The sequence below is a fragment of the Apteryx rowi genome, unplaced genomic scaffold (assembly GCF_003343035.1).
Source record: "Apteryx rowi isolate R43461 unplaced genomic scaffold, aptRow1 scaffold_47, whole genome shotgun sequence".
NCBI lineage: Eukaryota > Metazoa > Chordata > Aves > Apterygiformes > Apterygidae > Apteryx > Apteryx rowi.
In genome coordinates this window covers 54646-76471 of record NW_020450727.1, presented here as the reverse complement: position 1 = coordinate 76471, position 21826 = coordinate 54646, and the positions used below count along the sequence as shown (strand labels likewise).

The 21826-nt window shown below is 34.9% G+C and overlaps 1 protein-coding gene across 1 annotated transcript in view; it reads right to left on the bottom strand.

The window, feature by feature from the left end:
* The window catches only part of KCNH7 (potassium voltage-gated channel subfamily H member 7), a 102869-nt gene extending 81462 nt beyond the window's left edge, over positions 1-21407 (bottom strand). Inside the window, exons 1-4 of the mRNA XM_026078072.1 lie at positions 21392-21407; positions 18918-19073; positions 10493-10525; positions 2149-2577 (exon numbers count right to left, since the gene is read on the bottom strand). Of these exons, the coding sequence (XP_025933857.1) occupies positions 2149-2577; positions 10493-10525; positions 18918-19073; positions 21392-21407 (634 nt within the window). The remainder of the gene's footprint in view (positions 1-2148; positions 2578-10492; positions 10526-18917; positions 19074-21391) is intronic.
* Positions 21408-21826: the final 419 nt, after the last annotated feature.

Genomic DNA, 21826 nt, shown 5'->3' with positions numbered 1-21826 from the left:
CAACAAAAATGTGAAAAGAAGCATTCACCCAGACATTTCAATGAAAACCTTACGAACACATCCTTCGCAGGGTTATATATAGATACATTTATATAAATAAAACTTAGGGAAAAATCATTCCTAAAATGCACTTATTACATTGGCCAAATCCTACTCAAAATTCCTATTTTTAAATCCAAGGAAACACTGCTAAAATAGATGAAATTAATACAACTTTACTACTACTAAAAATGTTATTGCATTACAGTATTATTGCCAACCTTTCTTTTGAGAATATGTGAACATGACCATCTAGACAATGGAATCAGGTGATTTAGTTCTTCTAGACTGTGGAAGATAACACACTCTCAACCATACTGTCAATCTTTCTCTTTTAGAAAACTACATGCATTCAAATTCAGAGTAAATAGGGCATAAAGAGTATATTTGTACTCTTTGAAAGTGATCTACACATTAAAAAAAAAAACTTTTGCAAAAACATTTCTCATTACAATCTGTTTTCAGGACTCATTAACTAATGAAGCAGGATAGATCTGTGGAATTTTTTCAGCTCAAAATATATTTCAATAATTGTTCAGAATGAGGTTCACATTCCATTATTTGAGTTAAACCATGTTGCTGTCACATTACTTTACATCATTTACAGMGGACAAACAAGAATACTTGTTTTCCACAGACAACAGTTAAGGGGTGTATGCAATTTTTTGTAGGGGTTGGGGCAGGAAAAAAATAATAATGACCTCTCTGTTGTGGAGTGTGCAAAACTTATTTACTATTTATTCAGAACTTAAGCCTGAAATCGTTTTATGCACAGAGCCCTCACTGAATTGAATGGACATCTTTTAGTTGAAAAAAACTTCTGAATAGGTTAATTCTACAAAGGTTAATTATACGCTCTTGCAATGTACAGGTATCTGATGCCTGTCTATCAGTATATGAGAATTTATAGCTGTCTGACTGGCTTTAATACAGGAAGAGTAACCAGAAGGAATCATTTCTGCTAATCTTAGAGTTAATCTGGATGATGGAGGAGCATAGAGATGCCTTGTATTTTAGGGGATATGCAGAAGCAGAGAAGCCTTGCTGTGGACCTCCCAAAAGGCAGGGGAACTTAAAGGAATTTGGCGTCTGGGGTCAATGAATAGGAGAAAACCAGGGAATCACTGAAACTGAAAATGTGTTTTCATGATAATTTATGAATCTGTGCAGTCTTGTATGACAACATGTGTTTGAGTTCTTAAAATTTTCYACATACATTACATGCCATCTGGTTTGAATAAAAATTATATGATTCAGATCATTAGACCATCAATAGCTGCAAAGACACGTGTGTGTCACTTTTCCAGGAAAGTCAGTTTCAAAGGTGCCTCTCCATTCATAGGGTTTCCAAACCTCTGTTTGCTAAAGCTCTTTCTCCCAAGTTTCTCAAGCTCCCTCTCTCCTAAAAGGAGAAATTGCAGATGACACTCCATGACTTCAGGTAATTAGGAGAGAGAGTAGAATAAGAAGACAGAAAACTTTTGCTGGTTGCAAGAATATACTAATATAAAGAGAAAATCCTACTTACATGAATTTTAGACTAACACATCACCAAGCATTTCATTTGAGTTGTTCAGGAGATTTTTCCCAGCATGAAAGAAAAAGCATGTCTCCATGTTGAGACAGTGGAAATACAATATGCACATCATAGGTTTAAGAAAAACAAACTGAGCAATCGCTGAAGTAGGATTTCATACAACCAAAACTAGTATCATAATATATTTGAGTATGAGGACAGAACTGTGTATAAAATTTTAACTTGATCAGCTGATTTCCTCCCCCCCGCCCCAAATCCTATTATTAGCTTTACAAATATTGGGCCTGATTTTGCTATACCCCTCTAAAGAAGGCAGATGGTAGTCTAAGAGCTGTCCCATGATTCCAATGGACTGCCTAGACATGGAAAGCAGTATTTAGAATGAGTAAGCCTGGCATATTTGATATTTTTAGTATGATTTTTTGAATGCTGATTATATTTTATATATAATATATATGGTATATAGCTGATTATATTTAGTTTTACTTACTGAGTGATGATAATTTCTATGAAAATGTGCAAGAATCCCTTTCTTAGTACATCAGTGAATACAGACTGACTTTCCACCATACCTTCGCTTGCATGACGGTCCCTAAAAATATTCTTGGGATGGACGTTAAAGCCTTCTATATCATGTACTGAAGATGCTCTCCGTATACTACAAATGCTTTCCTTCGACCTGGAATGGGTTAGTGGATTGCTTGTCTGTATCCTGTCYGGATCAAGTTTGTCCAATTGCTGTTTAGGTGATGAATGGTCAAGAGGTCCTGATATATTAACCAAAGGAGAATATTTGCTGCGTTGAATCAATGCTTTTGTGTCATCCACTTCTGAAGGGCTAACACTTTCTTTTGTAGGTGATTTAAAGTGCTTCATAGCCACTGAGTCATCGCTGTGCTTCGATGAATCTACTATCACTGCATCAGGATCTTCCTGTGGTAAGGACTGCTTTCTGTATGTTAAGAGCCTCAATCCAGATAACCTGAACCCAAAAAGTTTGCCTAAAAAAAAAAAAAGTACATTAGTTTATTAGCCTATATATTCCTTTTCATAAAAATATTTGCTTTTTCACATGCAGACTGCATAATAACAGCTATAAATATGTGAATTGACCTATGCCTAAGAAAATACACTGTTTAGTGATGGAATGTGCAACTGTGGAACTGCTATATACCTGTAAGTTTGTTGTAGTCATGTTGAGGATTTTGTGCTTCAGTTAAACATGAGTTATCGAAATCAGAATAGGACTAACAGCCTGGATTCTATAGCTCTCTATTCTATTCTATTCTATTCTATTCTATTATCTCTCTTATAAGAGATAAGATATCTAATCTAGTGGTCTTTTCTGGTTTTAAAATTATGCATCTATAAAAAAGTGATAGAACATGCAGAACTACTTTGCTTGGTGATTATACTCTTAAGTAGGCATTTGTAGGGTTTTTTTATCAGTGGAATTCCATGTGCTTAAAGACACTGCTGCTGCTTCAGTGGAATTGAAGTGTGGGTTACAAATTAAACAGGAAGGTATGAGTCTTAATCATTCAGGAAAGAAAACTGAAGTTGTGTATCACTTTTGCTGTGATGTCTTCCAACATTTGTTTTACATTGAAATGAAACACTTATTTTGAATGTGTTTAAGAAAAAAAAAAAAATCTGGGGGGAAAAGAAACAGTCTCCACCCTCAGTTGCACCCATACAATGTGATTATCTTTTGTGCATTTATGTGGGTGTGGGCTTAATTGGGCTTGGCACATTGAATGGTAGGGTAGGCTATTCAGAATGTGTTGAAAAATAAGCAACTTTGTATAATGATAAATATCAGTAGCTTAGAGGAAAAAGTGTAAAATATGGTATAAATAAAGAAAATATAGGGGAAGAACTGTAAAACCTACAGGTCTTCCACCTAGAAAAAACAAATCCAGGCAGCAAATATTTTAAGTGTTTTATAGTACAACTCACAGATGGAAGCACAGGTGCTTCTGATGTACAGAAAACACAGTGAACAGCTTAGAAAAAGAAATGCTACCGTCCACCAAGTAAAATAATTGAAATAATAGAAAAGATCAGATATAGCAGAAAGAGTTTGTCTAATCTAATACCTCCTTGTCATATACCACTTTGCTACATGGGCATTTTGCACAGTCAATCAATAGCAACAATGTTCTCAGAGGACTTCATGAAGTGTCGTTCCCTCTTACTGGGGGAAGAAATTACGTTTGGGATAAGATTTTATTTTAYTCTGTCAGTTTTAATTACCAGTGTTTGTAGCTACCTAATGTTCATTAATATTTAGCATTGAGATTTATTGTCTCATGCTTTGATCATGGGACAGTATACTGAAATGTTTTAAAATAGTCTTTCATTGATGTCTGTGCAAAGTAGTTGATACAGAGCAATTGATGTCACAGCTTAACTTATTTTACTTTTAAAATAAATGTGCTTTACAGTCAGTATTGAATTTATTTTGTATTCTAAATGAATGAAAGCAAGAGTGCCCTACTCTTCCTAAGGAAAACCTATGCAAGGACTAAGGTTGCTATGCTAGATCACACCACAAGTCCATCTTGCATATTGTTGGGCCTCTGATATTTTCCAGTAGTGAATACATGGAAAAGGAGCTGAAGAACTACTATARAGTGATATTTCTCCCAAAATCACTTGTTTAGTTTCTGGCAGTCTACAGTTCAGAAGGGTTCTGAGCCAAAGATTGCATTCAAACCATGAGCTTAATAATTTTTGGTGGACCTTTCTTCCATGAATTTGCTCCAGTGCTTTTGAAATCCAGTTGTACTTTGATCTGTAAAGCACCCTGTAACAAACAGTTCCATAACTTATGTATACCTTTGTGAAAAAGTACTTCCCCTGTTTGCTATAAACCTGTTGCCTGATAATTTCATTGGGTGGGTGCTAGTTCTTATGGTGTGAGAAACAGTGAATAATTGCTCCCTTTTATTCTCAGTGATGTTTATGGTTTTCCATATTTCTATAATATCCCTCTTTGTTCATCTGTTTTCCAAGCTGAAGAACGCTAGTGTAACTATATATCACATGAAAAATATCGCATACTTCTGATCATCCTTCATGCTCTCTCAGTTCCTTTTCATTTCTAATATAATCATTTTTGAGTGGCCTAAAATAATTCCAGAGTCAGGAATCTGTGAGGTGACATAATGGCTTTTTTGTTTTGATCTCAGACCCTTTCCTTATATTTGCTAATATCAGGTTTGCCTTTTTGAGTTATCTTGCTAGCATGTGCTAATTTAAGAGATTTGCACAACAGCTGAGAGATCTCTTTCTTGACTGGTAACAGATAGTTCAGACTCTATCATGTCTGTAAGAATTTTCACTTGCTATTTAATAACTCAGCCATTCTGTATTATAGGATATTTCTATGAATCTCATAACACATTCTGAATAATTATGTCATCAGCAAACTTTCTCACCTAACTATATGCACCTTTTTTTCTCCAAATAATTGAAAATATATTAAAAAACAAAGACTCTGTGAGACTCTACTGGTAACATCTCAATATTGAGAAATCTGGCCCTACCTGTTTTTTCCTTACTTTAAAATGTGAATCCATGTAACAATCTTCCTTCTTATTCCTTGACAATTTCAGTGAGGGACCTTGTGAAAAGCTTGCCAAATTCCATATATATAGCACTGAATCTATTAGTCTAATGCATTTACACCACAACAGTACAGTAGACACAGAAATCTATCATACAAAACCAGAGCCACACCTGTTAGAGACGGCAGCTAGAGGTGCCAATTTTTAGTACACTTGAGAGCATGCATATTTCTTCTAACTTGTTAGGTATGTATAGTATACTTGGACAAATTGCTTACGGTTGAAATTAGTGAAGTACATAATCATTTTATTATTTTTAAATGTACATGAAATTGAGTTATAAAGCAGTTTATAAATCAATTTTACAAGCTTATTGCATCAAAGGTCAAACAATTACTATAATTCTTTTTTCATCAATTACATTGCACTCCTTTAAAACACATTCATAAGGGTTTCTGGCATTAGACACTGTTAAAGGCTTTTTGCTGGCACTGTATTTTAGTCATATTCATGGTGGTGCAGATGGTCTTTTCTGCTTCACTAAGTTAATATGACCATGTTATACTGCATTACTGATTTAGCTGTCTAACTGCAGTTCAGCTGGAAGGAATACACAGTGAGAATTTTGCTTCTTGCTAAGAATTTCAGGCATGAAATAGAAAACTTAAATTTATTTTTTGCTTTTTGAAAGACATGCTCTCAAAGTTAAAATTCCTATTTCCAGCTTTTTAATTTGAATATTCTTTATAGGGGGAGTATTGTGATTCTTCTTCACTGTATAGATAATGAGCCATATGATGTGTTGGACATTCAACACTTCTGCAGTATTGCAGCTAAAGCTATCAGGAGGCCCATTCAGAATTTATCTAATTTACATCACWCTTTCTTGCTTGGCTCAGTAATATGATTTGGCATGAAGTAAAATTCATGGCCCCAGGCCAGATGTCCCAATATAGACTAGAAGGGTCAGTGGAAACTTTCCTGGGGTAAAATATGTTTGAAAGTGGACAGCCCCTGCTTTATGTAGGTATGATGTCAGAACAGGTTTATCTTAGCTTATAATACCAAACGTTTTTTGAGATGTAACTAGCTATTATTTAATTTTTAAATTTAATTTATTTTAATTTAATTTAAAATAATTCAATTTAAATATATTAATATATTTTAAATATATTTATATATTTATATAAATATATTTTTATATTTTAATTTAATTTTATATGAACGGATTAATATTACATTTAAATCCTTATATTTTATTGGACTTAGACTAGATTGCTAGGTTCTTCTTAATGCTGAGTCAGAGGTGTATAATTGTGGCATGTGAATTGCAGCTCAGGGAAGCAGTTGAATTTCTGAGTCACAATTGCAGGCTTACATTCCACCTTCTCCTTTCAGACCTTGCTTCACTGAATAACTAATTTGCAAATGACTTAATCTGCTGGTTGTTGTATTTATTCTCTGTGCCATCTCAGCTAACCTTTAGAGTTTCTAAATTGTAGAACTTGGCCCAAAAATACTTACACTGCAGATAACTACATCTGCCACCCATTTAGATGAGTCCTTTGTTATCTCCTAAATGCTAAATTCAAATAAACTTTTCTTGCTTTCTGAAAGCCTTTTTTTTTTTTTTTTTTTTAAATTCTGTCTCATATTTTGGGAGATCTTATGAGAAGATGTTTAGAATTCATGGAACCTAAAATATTTAAGTTCCTTTGACATTTTCAGAACAGAATTTTTATAGTCATAGGCTGTCGTGAATTGATTTTTTTTTCGCAGGAAGCTGAAGTCCTTAGAGAGGCAGAGATCTCCATGGCCGTAGATGGAAAATGTAAAATATCTATAGCCTCAGGCCTTAAGAATGGCACTGAATAGAAATGTACAAAAAAGTCTAGAAAATATCTGTTTTCATGTTAATAAAGAGATGAGATGAGCTTGATAAATTCAACTATAATGTTTGTATGTTCTTTTATGCCTAGGGCTAGCTGGAATATTGGCTTTCTGCCCAAAGATTTTTTTGAGTTTTTTTTTTAGTTGTTCTCAAGATTAGGGCAAAAGCAACTCCTCAAAATTGCTTTGTTTTTAAAATTTTCATTATTTTACATTAAAGAATTAGAAGTGAAATAAAGGTTTTATATTGACAAAACCAAAATATTTTGGTTAATAATTTTTTTATATACTTTATTCACAACAGTATCTTGATCTGAAAAATTAATAGCCTTGCTTTTCCATAAAAGTGCCAAAATGGGAAACATTAGCAGTAATAGAAAAATTCAATTTTTAAAAGCTAAGCACCATCATATAGAATGTTGTCAAAAACAAAAAACAAAATTGGTTCCAAAAAGACTTTATTACCAATTCTAAGTATGGTGGGAAATTCACTGCCCCATAAATACAAATTTCATTTTGCAAATGGGGTATTCCAGCAAAAACATATCTGAACAAAAACTTCCTTAGTAACCCAATTTGCTTGAGAGGCAGGTACTTCCCTGATCTGTTCTAAGGAAGCCCTCTGTAACAATGAAATGATATTTGGTGTGAATATTGCTTTGTCACAGTGAAGTTACTCCTCAAACTTCTAGCGGTGAAAATGCTTGCTTACTTACCAGACACAGTAGCAAAGTCAGAGAAATGCCTAGGACTGAAAGATCTTTACTTTTGCTGCAATGTCTGAAGGCACTAGGGTGAATGCTATGCATTATCCCACAGTCTGTTTAGTTCCTGTTGATACACAGGGGAGTCCCGGTTTCAGTTCTCAGATTCCCCTGAGCATTGCAGAAGAGTAACCCTAAGATATCAGCTGGAAGGTTGTGATGGCTCCTGAAAGAGGTGTTCAGCCAATTTTTGTGGTACCTCTAGTAGCGCTGTTACTTTCATGCTGTTGCAGACAAATAGAAAAGCTGATTTCAAATAAGTCAAAGGGAAAAGAAGTGGTAGCTGGTCTCAGGCACCCTAGCTGGATTTATTAGATTGAGTCTATTAGACTCTCTTCTAGATTTAGAAATCAAATCAAAGGAACTCAAATACACCAAAAGTCTGCACAAAATAAATTAAGTGAGATGTGGGAAATGTCAAAACTTGTTCCTGGTATGATGCAAAACTTGTCCTAGGCTGAAGAGTTAAACCAAACTCTTAGATGCCCATGTCGAGGCACAGCCTAGTAACTGTGGTACAGTGTTGAAAAAAATCAAATCGCGATAAATTATATGATAAACTTATCATAGTGGAAGACTGATCTGGCACTATTATGGAACAAATGTTAGTTTTTCGGTAAGTAAGACTAAGGAATACAGCCAACATATCCTCAAAGTTAGGTCAGGATTTCATTGACAAAGAATGTTATCTATAATGCCTGATCACAGCCGGATTTGTTCACTAAGACAGTTTTCAAGATTCCTGGTGCTTGTAAAAATGGGAAGAATATTTAGAACTTTCAAAATTTCAAAGCAAACAAACATGAAAATAATGGATTGGTAGGTAAGTTGATTATGACTATCCTCCAGACTGTGGGTTGATTCAACAATACTTTTGCTCTGAACCTTCCCCCCAAAATGGACAAAACTACTTTTGCAAGAGGAGTGCAAGTTAGCTCTTTGAAAGATTTTCTGATATCTGTCTGTTCTCAAGGAATTTTCATGATCTAGGTTATCAGAAATGCAGATGTATCCAATTACTGAATTTCTACTCAAAGTCTTGGAAATACCTAGCAGCTTGTGCAACAGACCAAAGGAAACAATTGCTTTTAAGAAATGGAATCCCTAAATATTGACAGTCTAAAATAGCAGCAGATACTTGAATGCACTCCATACAAATGCTGCGGCATGTGATGCTGCCTTATTTTCTCTCTGGGCTCAGCAGACCCCTAGAATAGAGAACCAATTACAGCAAGAACCAATTATATTCCCCTCCCCCCCCCCCAAGTTCTTTTCTTCCAAATGTTGGGAAGCATGTGTAAGTGGATCATTTTCTTTCTCTGCTTATTAAATAATCTTCATGATCTGCGTTTCTTTCTTCTCAGACAGAAGAAAGGCATCTCCAATTATTTACTTTAGAAGCTTAAATTTATAATTCTCAGATACTACATATACACTTTTTTATCATCTGATGTGGTCTACTTTAATTCTGGCACTTTGGTTATTTTTCTTTTAGTTTTCTCTAAAATTTAAAGTTGAATTTGTATTTTTTTTTTTGTAGGTAGTTTTTATTATCAATAAGTTCCCTTATAAGTGGAAAAAGTTATTCTATCTCTGTGATGGCAATAGCACATTTATGTCTTTAGGCTATGCTCCTACTGAAAAAGTAGTGAGAATGGCTAAGAGAATAATATGACTCCAGATCATCCTGTCTACACATAGGTCTCTGAGGCAGCCTGTGAAAACAGGAGTGGTAAGCTGGGGAAGGAGAGGGATGAAGTCTCTGCGTACATGTAGAGCTATGCTGTGTTTGGCTGATCAGTGAATCTAGCTTGAACGGTGTTCTTGGGGTCCTCCTTGAAAGACCGTGTGATGATATCCTTTGACATTAATGTAAACTTGTACATTTAGCTGTCTGTTTTTCTTTCTATTTGTTGATACAGATGTCATTATATTAGATTTTATTCATTTTATTAGAATTATAGGTGTTAGTTTTTTATGAAAAAACATACGGAAAAGAAGAATTTTTGGTCCTCTCGGAAAGAGATTTTACTCCTTACATTTTTCTTCTTTTGCCATAATCAAAAGTATGGAAAAGAAGAAAAAAGGGAATATCTGCAATGAAACAAAATAGCAAGCATCACAATATGTATTATATTGAAAGAATTATTCAGCTGGCACAATATTTTGCTGTCTTGCTGAAAATATGGTGTTTGTCCTGGTAGCTGTAGGAAAAAAATCATTCCATCTTTTAAATCAAATTCTCAAGAAACGCTCGTCTATCACCACCTTGGTTGCCAGACTTTATAGAATAGATAATATTGTTTTTGTCTGAGATAGGAAACCTGAAGAAGTTCTCTTTATGTTTCAACAGCTAATTTATATATCAATACCAAATTCCACAATGTGTTTTGTCTCGTATATTGATAGAGATTTTTTATGCTCTGCGTACAAGAACTTCTAGCAATAATAAACTGAAAAGTATCACTACATTTGGATTTTATATCTTGTATAATTATACTAAATTTAATAGTTTTGCTGTTATATCTATATTTTTGTAGAAATGAGTATTCAGAGAGTGGGAGAAAGAGCCATATTTTGACTTGCACTCTTCTAGAATTATATAAAACGTAATGAGATCTTGAAATAATAGAAACAGAGTAAAGCAGTAGAAGGACTTTAGTAGATGGAATTTTAGAAGATAGATTTACCTGAAGAAGAGCCACTCGAAAGGTTGTTACCATCTGAAATACAATTAAACTAGATTTACAAAAAGCTTTAGCTTAAAAAGAAACAGATTCAGAAAATAGAGACTGTTAAGAAAAGAAGGAAGAATATCAGATCTCAACACATTTTAAAAGCAAATTCAAGTAGCTTTAATTCACATTCAATTTGTGATCTGCAGTAGAATTATTTTAAAAGTACGTTGCCTTTTTATTTGGAAAATTTAACTATTCCATTAAGAAGGACTTTGCTAATTACTCAGTTTGTTGCATAGATCAGGATATATTTCCAATTACCAAGATTTCAAGTTGGCTAATATTTCAGACAGAAGACTGAAGTAGATGTAATCAGACTAATGTGTTATTTCTCATGAAATGGAAGCTCTTCTAATTTCTTAGCATTTCTTTGCTAGGAAATGTAAATTTTTTTTGAAAGAAACTTTTGATATTGAAATATCGAATACTTCATAATCTTCTTAGGGAGATTAGGCTTTGTCCACTGACATTTATTTACAGTATGTCCTTGGAGAAGTATCATACCCCTGTTATGGCTCGCTTACTTCATCTGTTCATGGGAAGAACTCCTTTGTCTACATGTCTGTGCTAAATACTTTCAGGTCTATTAAATGCTCCACTTGCCTGCTTACTACACTCCTTAACATAGGTAATAATCATAGGATTTCACACCTGAGAAATAAGACATAGTGGTGATAATGCCCTTTATCTTATCAATAGATTTATTTTTGTTTGCTCACCATAAAACAATGTCTCTTGCATGCTGAATCAAATAATAAAACATATTCCTTATGACCAGTGTCCATTCGAAAGCTTCTAAAACCCATTTGAGTTGGACAGAGAAACTTATTTCTCTGCTATCTAGTAGAGTCCTCTTAGTCTGAGCTTGAGATACCCTGATAGTTTTAATTTCTCCCTTCTTTTTTAAGATTAAAACCTCTAATTCAACTTGACAGATGTGTTAAGTTCTCTGCACGATTCTTATTCTGAGTAATAGAGAGATGTATCTTAACTGAGGTATTCCACCAGAGGGTGATGCAAAACTGCCTGCCTTTACACTTTCCTGAGGGTGCGTGTTAAAATTTGGGATGACTTCGCAAAAATCACCGTCCTGGCCTACAAATTACCTCACAGAACCCACCTGTTTTAAAATAATAAATAAATAGGAGACATGTTACAAATGAATAAAAAATGTAGGACTAGAAGAGACGTCCTGGATGTAGCTCAGTCCAAGAATTCTTTTCATGCTCACTTACTATTTATTTAAATAACAAAAGGAAGATTTGCAGGGGCTCTGTGTAGCCCGTGTATTGTCAAGCTGTATTCCTTTTCCTGTCATCCAGTCTGCCGRCGTCCCCCCACTGAAAACTACATCTATCTTGTCATTGTCACTGTTTGGCTTGTAATCTCTTTAAGCAGAGATTGCCTTTTTTTAATTGGATGTTTGTACAAGATATAGTGCAATAGGGCTCTGATCCTAGCTGGGGAGAGGCTGTAATGCAAGCAGCTAATTACAGTGGCTCCAATCCAGCAAGGCTTCTGTTCTCTCTGAGCCCCACCAGTAACCATCTTGAGAAAAAGTAATTTACCCACCCTGCTTGTATTTCTCCATCTATAAAAGAAGAGTAATAGAATTTATTTATCTTTATGAATGTTCTATTAATTAGGCAGTTAAGTATTTGCGAAGCACGCTGAAGGTGAAAGCACCAAAGATCCTTTTCTCTTTTGCTGTTGACTGCTGTTTGGCTATGCTCCTTTGCTAAGAGTGCCATGCTCTCTCACTGTCTCGGTTCACCTAACGTTCACTCTAATTTACCTTGGAGACAAATACACATATTGACACTGGGGTTGTTGTAACTACGCCGCTGGTTGGCTAGATAGAAACCTTTGTCCTCCTGGACACAATTTTTCTTGACTAGCCCTCACTTATGATGAATTTGCTCCCAGTGGTGAAGCTAAAAATAAGACTCTGGACAAATTTCTCATTACATTTTGGGCAAAGTCAGAGGGTTACTATCGCTTATAGGTGCCATGTTCTATGTAGTAAGCTTATATTGTACACTCTTTGCATACTTCATGACAACTTTGGCTACTTTTAGAAAAAATATATGTAGTTAATGCTTACCTATCATTAAAATGCTATGCTTGCTTATATAGAAAGGGCTCTGCACAGAGGAGAACAAATACAGTTATTGAGTTAATTCTTTGACTTAAATAAAAGGCCTGATTTGAACTTCTGTTATGCTTGTTTTACTTGCTGCAACTCCACTGAATTCAGTGAGTTCTGCTCCCGAGATATAACTCCATTGCTAGGACCAGAATCAAGCAAAACTTTGTGAAGGGTAAGCTACTTTAAGGATCTCCCTGACAARAAGCTATAACTGATTATGGTTGTAGCTGTTTTTAGAATATTATAAGCCTTTTCATTTTCCTTGAACATTATCTAAGAAATAAGCATTTATAGGATGTGTAACAGATCCTCTCATTTTTAGTTGAAGTGATATTTTAAATTATAAGATTCCACATGTGAGAATGGAGAGAAATATTTTTACATTCATGAATTAAAGAAAAGTTTACAATTTAAAAAATATGTATGAAATGATACCACCTGCAAGCAAATAATTTTACATTAACATCTGCAAAAATAATATATTTACTTTAGAGGATGAAAACCAAGAAATTATTCCAGGATATTTTTAATACGTTTATAGATTTAAAGTGATAAAATGATAAAGCAATCCCCAAATATCCTTCTTTGGCAGAGTGCAATTATGTGCTTAATCAAACAACCTTCTGGACTTTTTCCCATGAGGGAATGAACGCTGTGTTTGGGAACCAGTATTAGCTTACAGGCTAGTACTTGYAGCTGGTCAAATTGTTTTGAAGTTACATGAATAAAACTTGTGACCCCATCTGACTTCAGCCATCGTAGCCTACATATTAATAGGAGTTTTGTTTTAGAAGGGTCTAGATTGTCAGAAATATGTCAGAAAAAATCAGTTATAGCTCACTATAACTCCTTCCTTTGTCTTTGGATTGTGACTCAATAGCTTTAAAAAAGAAGCATGCTGTAGGTGGGGCAGGAAATGAAGACAACTCAGAATTAAAGTTCTGAGAGGTTTTGATCATCTTGTGCATGTGTGTACATTACAATCCCACAACTGCTCTATTTCCAGTAGAAGAATTAGACCTCTATTTTTCATATTGGAGTCAGTATCCTCAGATCTATGATTTTCTGTCAGTGTGAAATGGCTGCAGATTTTCTCTATGTCCGTTCTGTGTCATGATTGATTTTAATCTTTTGCAGTTACTAGACTGACTTTAAGGACACAAAATATTCCACAGCTGTGAAGAACAGAATCGGACACCAGGAACAGATTTTAATTCATGTCACTGGCTTCTTTAATTTCTGTAAAAATTCCCAACCAGTTTGGTGGAGTAGATGAATGTGCCAGATTGGAATGTTTGACAGATTTGGGATGAAGTTGGACACTTATAGTTGCTTTCCTCAGTAGATGATTTAAAAGCCATATTTATATACAGAAGTTATACTAGCGTAACACTCTGTGGTGAGAGTTTAATGAAGTCTGTACAGCACACTCTACAGGCATTCTTACTCATTTGGGGAGTGTCTTATTTCGGTTAACAACTGTCACTAGTAGACTTAAATGATAATGTAAAAGTGTTCACACAGCCTTTTTGCTAAGCATTCAGGTAGACACTCTAGAGAAAGCTCTTTTTTCTTTTAAATAATGAACCTAAGAGGAGAGAGTTCTTTCTCTATAAGCAAGTGCCTTACTAAATATCCTACTGCATTATTTCAGTTGGAGTTGAAAAGTTTACATAACTTTGCCAAATGGTTAGATTCATGAAAATTTATGAACAACACTTCTGGGAATCATTTTCATCATCCTAGTGACAATCAAGCAAATATTGTTAGCTTCTTATGAGATGTGGTGGGGAACAGCCCTTGAGAACTAACTTTTATATTAGAAATAATAACAATTCTTAAGACTTATGTAGATCAAAACTTTTGGTCTTAACACTTTAATATGCTAAACAAATATCCCAACACTCAACAAGAAGGTATTTGTATCTTCAAGCATTTCAGAGACAGAGGAAGTGAGGCAGGATAAGGTTATTAGGTGTTTTTCTCTTTGGATACAGAAGTTATTTTCTGGAATTATATCATTTAAATGATCTAAGGAAGAACAATACAAAGAGCAAACAGGCTTTCTAAAATCAGACTTGAAGTAAGAAAGAATATAATATGTTTATATATTGAAATGAGGCAAAATTTAGAAAAAGAGTGATTAAATAATGAATTGAAAAAACAGAATTGTGGCAAAATACAAAAGCAATGGAACAGCAAAGATTGAAAAATCATTTGGCTGTGATTTAGTAGTTCTTTACTGATTTCGTGCATGCTAGGTTTTTCCAAAATTTAGCTATTTCATTATACAAACACTGGTCAGACTACCATAGAGAACTGATGATAAATTCTTGCAAGGAAGAATAAGGAGAACAAAGGATCAACTGAAAGGTTTTTTTCACTGCTATTGTACAGCCAGTATCTTCACTTTTCACATTACTGCCTATTCAACTTTTTGCTGCATATAAGATAGGAGCTCTTGAACACCAGGCTAGAAAGAATTCTATTTATACTTAGATGTGGTCATCAAACTCCTAGCAATATATCATACTTTCTTCTATAATGTCTTATTGTTGTAATAAGCCAGGCCCAACGGTGAATCAGAACCTAGCTGTGTTAGGCACCATAATGGCACATAACAAAACACAGGATCCCTGTCCCAAAGAGCTTGCAAATGCTGTTTAAAGTATTTGACAATATTAGTTCAGTAAACTTTTAATTTTCTGTCTATTCAGGACTAAATGCAGTCTCTGAGCTCAGTCTAGCAAATGTCACTTGCCTTCCATAGGTTTTTAGTTTGTTCAGAGAACCTGCAGCCCCTTAAAAGATTGGAATTACTTTTTTTTGTTAGAGCCTTTGAAAACAGAATGCACTGTGTGTAAAGTAAGAAACATGCTTTTTTCTTGCAGTATGTTAGATTTCAGTCATGAGCAGCACTGTGGTAAGCTGTTTAAAACTGTTTAAAACTGTTGGCTGCAGCTAGCAAGATAGATGCTTTCAAGAAAGGAAAGGTTGTTCAAAATTACACTTGATAAATTTGATGCCAGGTCTTAATAACTCAATCAGAGGAAGAATGATAGCATAGGAGAGTTCTTATCTTATTTTCTGGGATCAGGAAAATAACTGTGATTCTTTTGTTTCCCATTCACGTCTTAGCTCATTTCTCCTGTAACCTTACTCAGTCATTTTTATTTGCTTTCATGTTGAAAAGACATTCTAACATGAGAAAACTCAATCTAAGAAACTCTGAAAAGAAACCTCTCATGATCTGTGTACTTCTGGGTAGTAGATGTTAATGCAATCTGAAATCTTCTGTCTTTTTTCATTAGCTGGTCCTTATCTTGGTTGCTTGTCAGAGATGCATTTCACTTGTAGGGCTGGTTCCCTCTCTATTTTTATTCTCTAAATTGGTTGCTGGATTTGAAGGGATTGTGTTTTGTTGCTTTTTTTTCTCTGAACCAGTGCCCRTTACTGTCTATTTCTTGTGTAATCCGTTGAAAACTGATCACCTGTTTTACTGGATGCTGTATGTTCCAAATAGAGAAAGATGGTGAAAAGTCAACCTTTTCCCAGACAATCTGCTGTTCGCCTTTCTTACGTAGGAACATGGCTGGATTTTAAAATAGATATTTTTACTGGGAAATGATCCATCACTTTTTCATGACTTCTTTGATTGCCTTATCTTTTATGCCTCTGTCTTTTGTAGACGTCAAGCTTTTTGTTTGTTTGTTTTAATTCAAATCCACCAGTGGCCTGTACACAACATCTTGAAGTTATTTCTGGATGCTTTGCACAGGTTGGCCTCTATCTTGAGAATTCTCTCTGCCAGGAGGATTTTTTGGCTGTGTAGCATATCTTATATCACCAGCTTCCCAATCCTGCCCACATAACAGTCTGCTCAGAGACCGCAAGCATCTAGGTAGAAGTAAGAGCAGCCGTGTGTCTGCTCTAGTTTATGGCAGTTTCTGGTACCTGGCTGAGCCCCCTATCAGGAGCATGATTTGCCACCTTTCTCGCCTTCCTTTTGCACATTGATCTTTCTCAATTGTGTACTGAGATTGGAGCCCCATCTATGGGGCTCATTTCTTCAAGGACTCTTAGCAGGGAAATTCCCTGTGCATGTTAGGCATAACTACTGTAAAAGAAGAGAGCGCTATTTTGACTAAGTGCTTTTTTTGTGGATGTCCTGTTTAGCAGCTTTTCACTTTAAAATATGGCAAGCGACAATATTTGCAAGTGTACACTGATGTAGCAGATAGCAGAACAAAAAGCTCTTTGCAGGACATGAAGCTTTTTTGGGGGAGGGGATATACCTTCTATTTTGTCAATAGAACCATATTAAGCATAGACCAGCTGAACAATTTTATTTATTTCCCAGATCTAAATACATTTTTTTTAAACATAAAGTGTCCAAAACGCACACATTTTTGTCTTTCTGAAATAGAAACAATTATGAGTGGGGTTTACTTGATGTAGGTTTTGTCTTTTTTTTTTTTTCTCATGCAATTTTATTTTTTTTTCCTGATGCTTCTTAACTGGATTCTAACCATAACATTACTAGAAAAAAAAGACTGTTTTCTTGAGGTATCAAGAAAAATGAAAAATAGTGCTGTATTGGTGATTTAAAAAGCAGAATAAGGAAAGGAAGTATAAAAGAAAAAGATTTTAAGTATGTATTGCAAAGAATATGTACAAAGACTCTAAAAGCCTGGGGTATTTGGTGAAAAATAATTATTGGCAGTGTGCTAATTTCCAGTAATGAGGAATTTTCTTTTTACAGTTTTGCACCTATTGCCATCATACAGTTATACGGATGTGACTGGAAGGACTTTGGCCCATCCGGARTGCTCCACTCAGAGCTCTTTCTCCATGGTTAATGAAAATACTGTTTTTAGGCCATCCCAATTAGTTACAGAAGCAAACTGCAGTCTTTTAAAATGTGAATGATTTGGCATTATTATGGGGGGTGATGTTTCATTTACGTATTTTTTAGTTACAGAGCTTTGAGTGAGATCCTATGTTCTTTGTCCAGAAGATACAGTGCAGAAAGCCTAGATTATTAAGAATGGCAGAGACCACTTTAATCAGAAGGAAGCTGGTAACGTTGTTATGCACTGCTGCAGGCCTGCTGCTTACAATCTTCTCAATATATGTAGCAGAAAAAATAATACAGGATATCATCGCTTATGGTAGCGTTCAGTGTTTACATTGGGAAAGTTCTCCCCTGGGTTCTTGCAGTGAAGATCTTTGTCTCCTATTTAGAGAAAGTTGAGGTGATGATTTGACAATCAGAAAACTTAGGTTCCAGGTCCCTTTATCATACTAACATTAAAGATTATTACAGTGCTAAAAGGCATTTTCCAACTGTTGCTGAGCCAACCAGGCCCTGGGGAGGATGTTAACATTCACTGTTAGAGCATGCTGTGCTTTTCTAAGAGTCTGTACAAATGGGGAAGTGTTCTGGGAAATCTTAAATTAAAAGCAGATAATGTGAGTGGAGATGCAAAGCAGAAGGATCATGTGCAGTGACTGCACAGAGTGAAGGTCAGCAAAGGACCATATTTTCTGCAGATAGTGGGATAGAAAGCTACACAGCCTAGCTGTATAAGAAGTAGATTTTTTGCTTTGTGGAGAGTTTTCTGATTTTGACAATTCTCATGTGCCAGAGTAGAATGAAAACAAAAGCATTTCTGCATAACCCCCCCACCACCACCACCAAAAAAAAAATTCATTCCAATCCAAATATTTCAATTTGATTAAAATCAAGATGTTTAATTCTGATTTAACTTTTTTTACTTGTTTTATATTTTCTAATCTAAATTAACAGAACCCTCCACCCTATATGTTTTGTTTGGAAAGGAAAATAGAAATATTCCATTTTGAGTAGGTTAGGATGTAGTATTTTGGCTATACCAAAATGCTTTTTTGCAGATTTCAGTTGATAATTAATTTTTGTCAAGGGCAATGCACTTCTATTAAATGTTTTTCCTGCAATGAATTTGTATTTTCTAGTAGGAAAGCAGTACTCACAAAATCCATGGTGTTAGTACTGCCAAACACCTGATAGATTATCTTGCATGTCTCTATAGCAGGTTTGCTACATTTCACTTCCTATGTTTTTGAATTCTCCTTAAATGCGGCAGGCAATGTGAAATCTCTCATGACTTTTGTATTGCTGTTGCACAGGTTAATTGCTCTCTCAGCTAGGAGTAGAGGTAAACAGAGAATTTTCAATGAGTAACTTACGATTTACAAGTTTGGATGGCAGTATTGGGTTGCACTTCTCGGGAGATGCAGCATTCTCTTCATCTGTTACATACTCAAAGTTAATAATAAACATCATTGCTACTCCCTCTTGATTTTTCACTGGGATTATGTGGGTGTTGCAAATGAAGGTAGATCCTGCAGAGGGTGGAAAAAAAGAAAAATACATAAATGAAAGGAAACTTCACTATTTTTTCATTCCAGTAATTCTAGTTATACCAACAGATATTGCAGAATTTCTTTTGATTTAATTATTGAATATTGAACACCCAATATTCTTTCATTTAAACAGGAAAATTTTCATAGAGAGAAATGCATCTTTCTATAATTTTTTAGATTATTACCTCTTCCAAAAGATCTCTCCTTTAAAATGCTAATTTTGCTTCTTGGTTTTTATTTACTGGAAGTATCCATATAGACAGACTCACAGTACGGAGACATTTAGCACCAAAAGCAGCAACACAAAAAACTGTTCCAACTACAATGCTAGTGAAGACAGCAGAACACCATTCTTCTAAATGTCAAACATTCTTTAAGCTTTTGGTGCTATTACAACAGGATGAATCATTCATTAAATATTTATGGATGTAAATATATCACTATTCTTATTTTAGCTCTTATTCTTTTGGGGGCTGTAAAATGTTCTGGTTTGTGTTAAAAATTATATTTGCTATTGATCTGATCATACAGGGTTTTATATTCTACCACAAAATCTCTATATTGATGTGGTAATAATTTTCAATAAGTTTCAAGAGTATTTGACTTGTGCTATATGCAAGTTGAAGCATGAAGTTAAAAGCAGCCTAGATCTCAGACAAGTGGAGCACACCCAGCTTAGACCGAAAGGAACAGAAGGTGTAATTTTTCAACACCTCTGAATCTCAGGGTGTTCTTGTTCAAATGCCTAATTAGACATTTAAAGAATGTGTTTTGTGTTAATTCTTCCAAAGTAATTCTCTTTTAAAGAAGTTTCATTCGACAAGGTCATTAGTTTTGATCTAAATCTCTCTTTTAAACTAGCAGAAAATAGTGATTCCAAAAATAATGTGATTGCTGTAAGCGATAAGATAATAATGTGCTAAAAGCTTTGTGCAAACACAGCTCTGAGAGGGTGTCTTTCCCTGATAACTGGGGACTGATTTAATGTACATCATCTGCAATTTATTCATTCAAATGCAGTAATCACTGAAACCTGACAGGCAGTGCAATTTGACAAAAACAGATCCTGATCTGGGTTCCACAGGAATAAATTGTTATTTGCCATTGAGGGGAGAGATGGTAAAGATTTATATCATTATAACCAAGATCAGATTCTGGCTCCTAATATTTAATGTAGTACTTGCTGTAATGTGATATATATGGCAGTCTGAGCTATGTATAAAATTGACATGCTGGCCTTTCAAGTTTTGCAGCTGTACCTTCAATCCATTTAATAAAACAGTTAAGCTGTGGCACTTGCCGCAGTTTCCATGGTAACTAGCTCAATGACTTTAGTAAACAGAAAATAAGCAATTTAAGACTGTTCCATTAGAGCTAAAAATAGAAGTGCTGCAGGCCAAGCATTGCAACATCGACTGGTTAAACAGAGGGTCTGAAGAGAATCTAGAAATAATCTTGGTGTATTCATCTAATTAATCAAAATACCTATTAACTTTAAACACTTTAAATGATATTTATTGATTCATTTGGAATGAAAAATTGCGTTCCTTTTCATCTACTGGAGTTTTACAAAATTTTCAGTATATAGTCTATGTTTTGATATGCAGATTTATAGGTTAAGCAGAAATCCCCAACCTGATGCCCCTAGCAGAAGCAAAGGGCTGGAGATGGGCCTAGGCTGACGCATGCATGGATTTGAGGAACTCTAAAGTCCAGTGGATTGAATGTTTATTAGTTTTTTGCAAACACGGATGACAATGAGCCACAGATTTCTCTATACGCTTGCCCGCATTTCGCGGGCAAGGCTGTTTCAGCTTTTGACAGGCTTCCCACAGTGCTAAGTAATGACAATATCTCCCATTTATGTAGAACATTCCGCCCTCAAGCATTTACAAACTTCATTTATACTAGAGCTAGGGATTCGCATCTCCAGAGAGATACAGAAGCTGTTTAACAGTCCACAGCACAAGAATGTGGCAGCAAGTGCATATAGTTCAAACCGAAGCTCTGTGTAGAAACATTTTGGGAATAAAGAATGAGAAAGATTCAAATCTGGTATGGTTTAGCATAGTTCCTTTGAAAACCAGTTGCACTGGCAGGATAATGAGTCCAGTATAGTTCATTAGGCTGAAGTTTGTCCAAGACACCTGAGCTTTTAAGTATCATAGAATATTTACATTATGCAGATGATAGGAATCGGAATTCTGCAAGTTATCCAAAATATAATGCCCACCACAGTACTCTGCTCTACTGTTAGCTTTTGTCTTTAGTACAGAAACTGTCTACTATACACTTACCAATACCTGTCTCCATTGGAATGGCAATAAGGACAAAACAAGGAAAACCTTAGTGTGATTGAAAAATAAGAGTCATTTATAAAGAAAGAAGACTAGCACAATCAGAAGCTAAGCTTTGAGTAGTTAGAGTTGACGGTAATGAAGGAAATATTAAGAAGTAGCTTGTTTATAAACAATCTTATTCAGTATTTGCACTCTGTCATTCAATTACTCTTCATTGCACTCAGCATGTTTTCCCTGTTTTGTCTCTATCCTCAAATACTCTGAGAGTAAGAAATGCTTCTGATGAGCAATAGAAATTTTAATGAAGTTTCTGAAATTTGCATTTCTCATCTAAAGGCACTGAGCAAGGAGATGATATAATCAGAATAATTATGAAAATTATACCTTTATGATTAATAGATTCAATCTCCAGCAATATTTCTGGATTTTCTG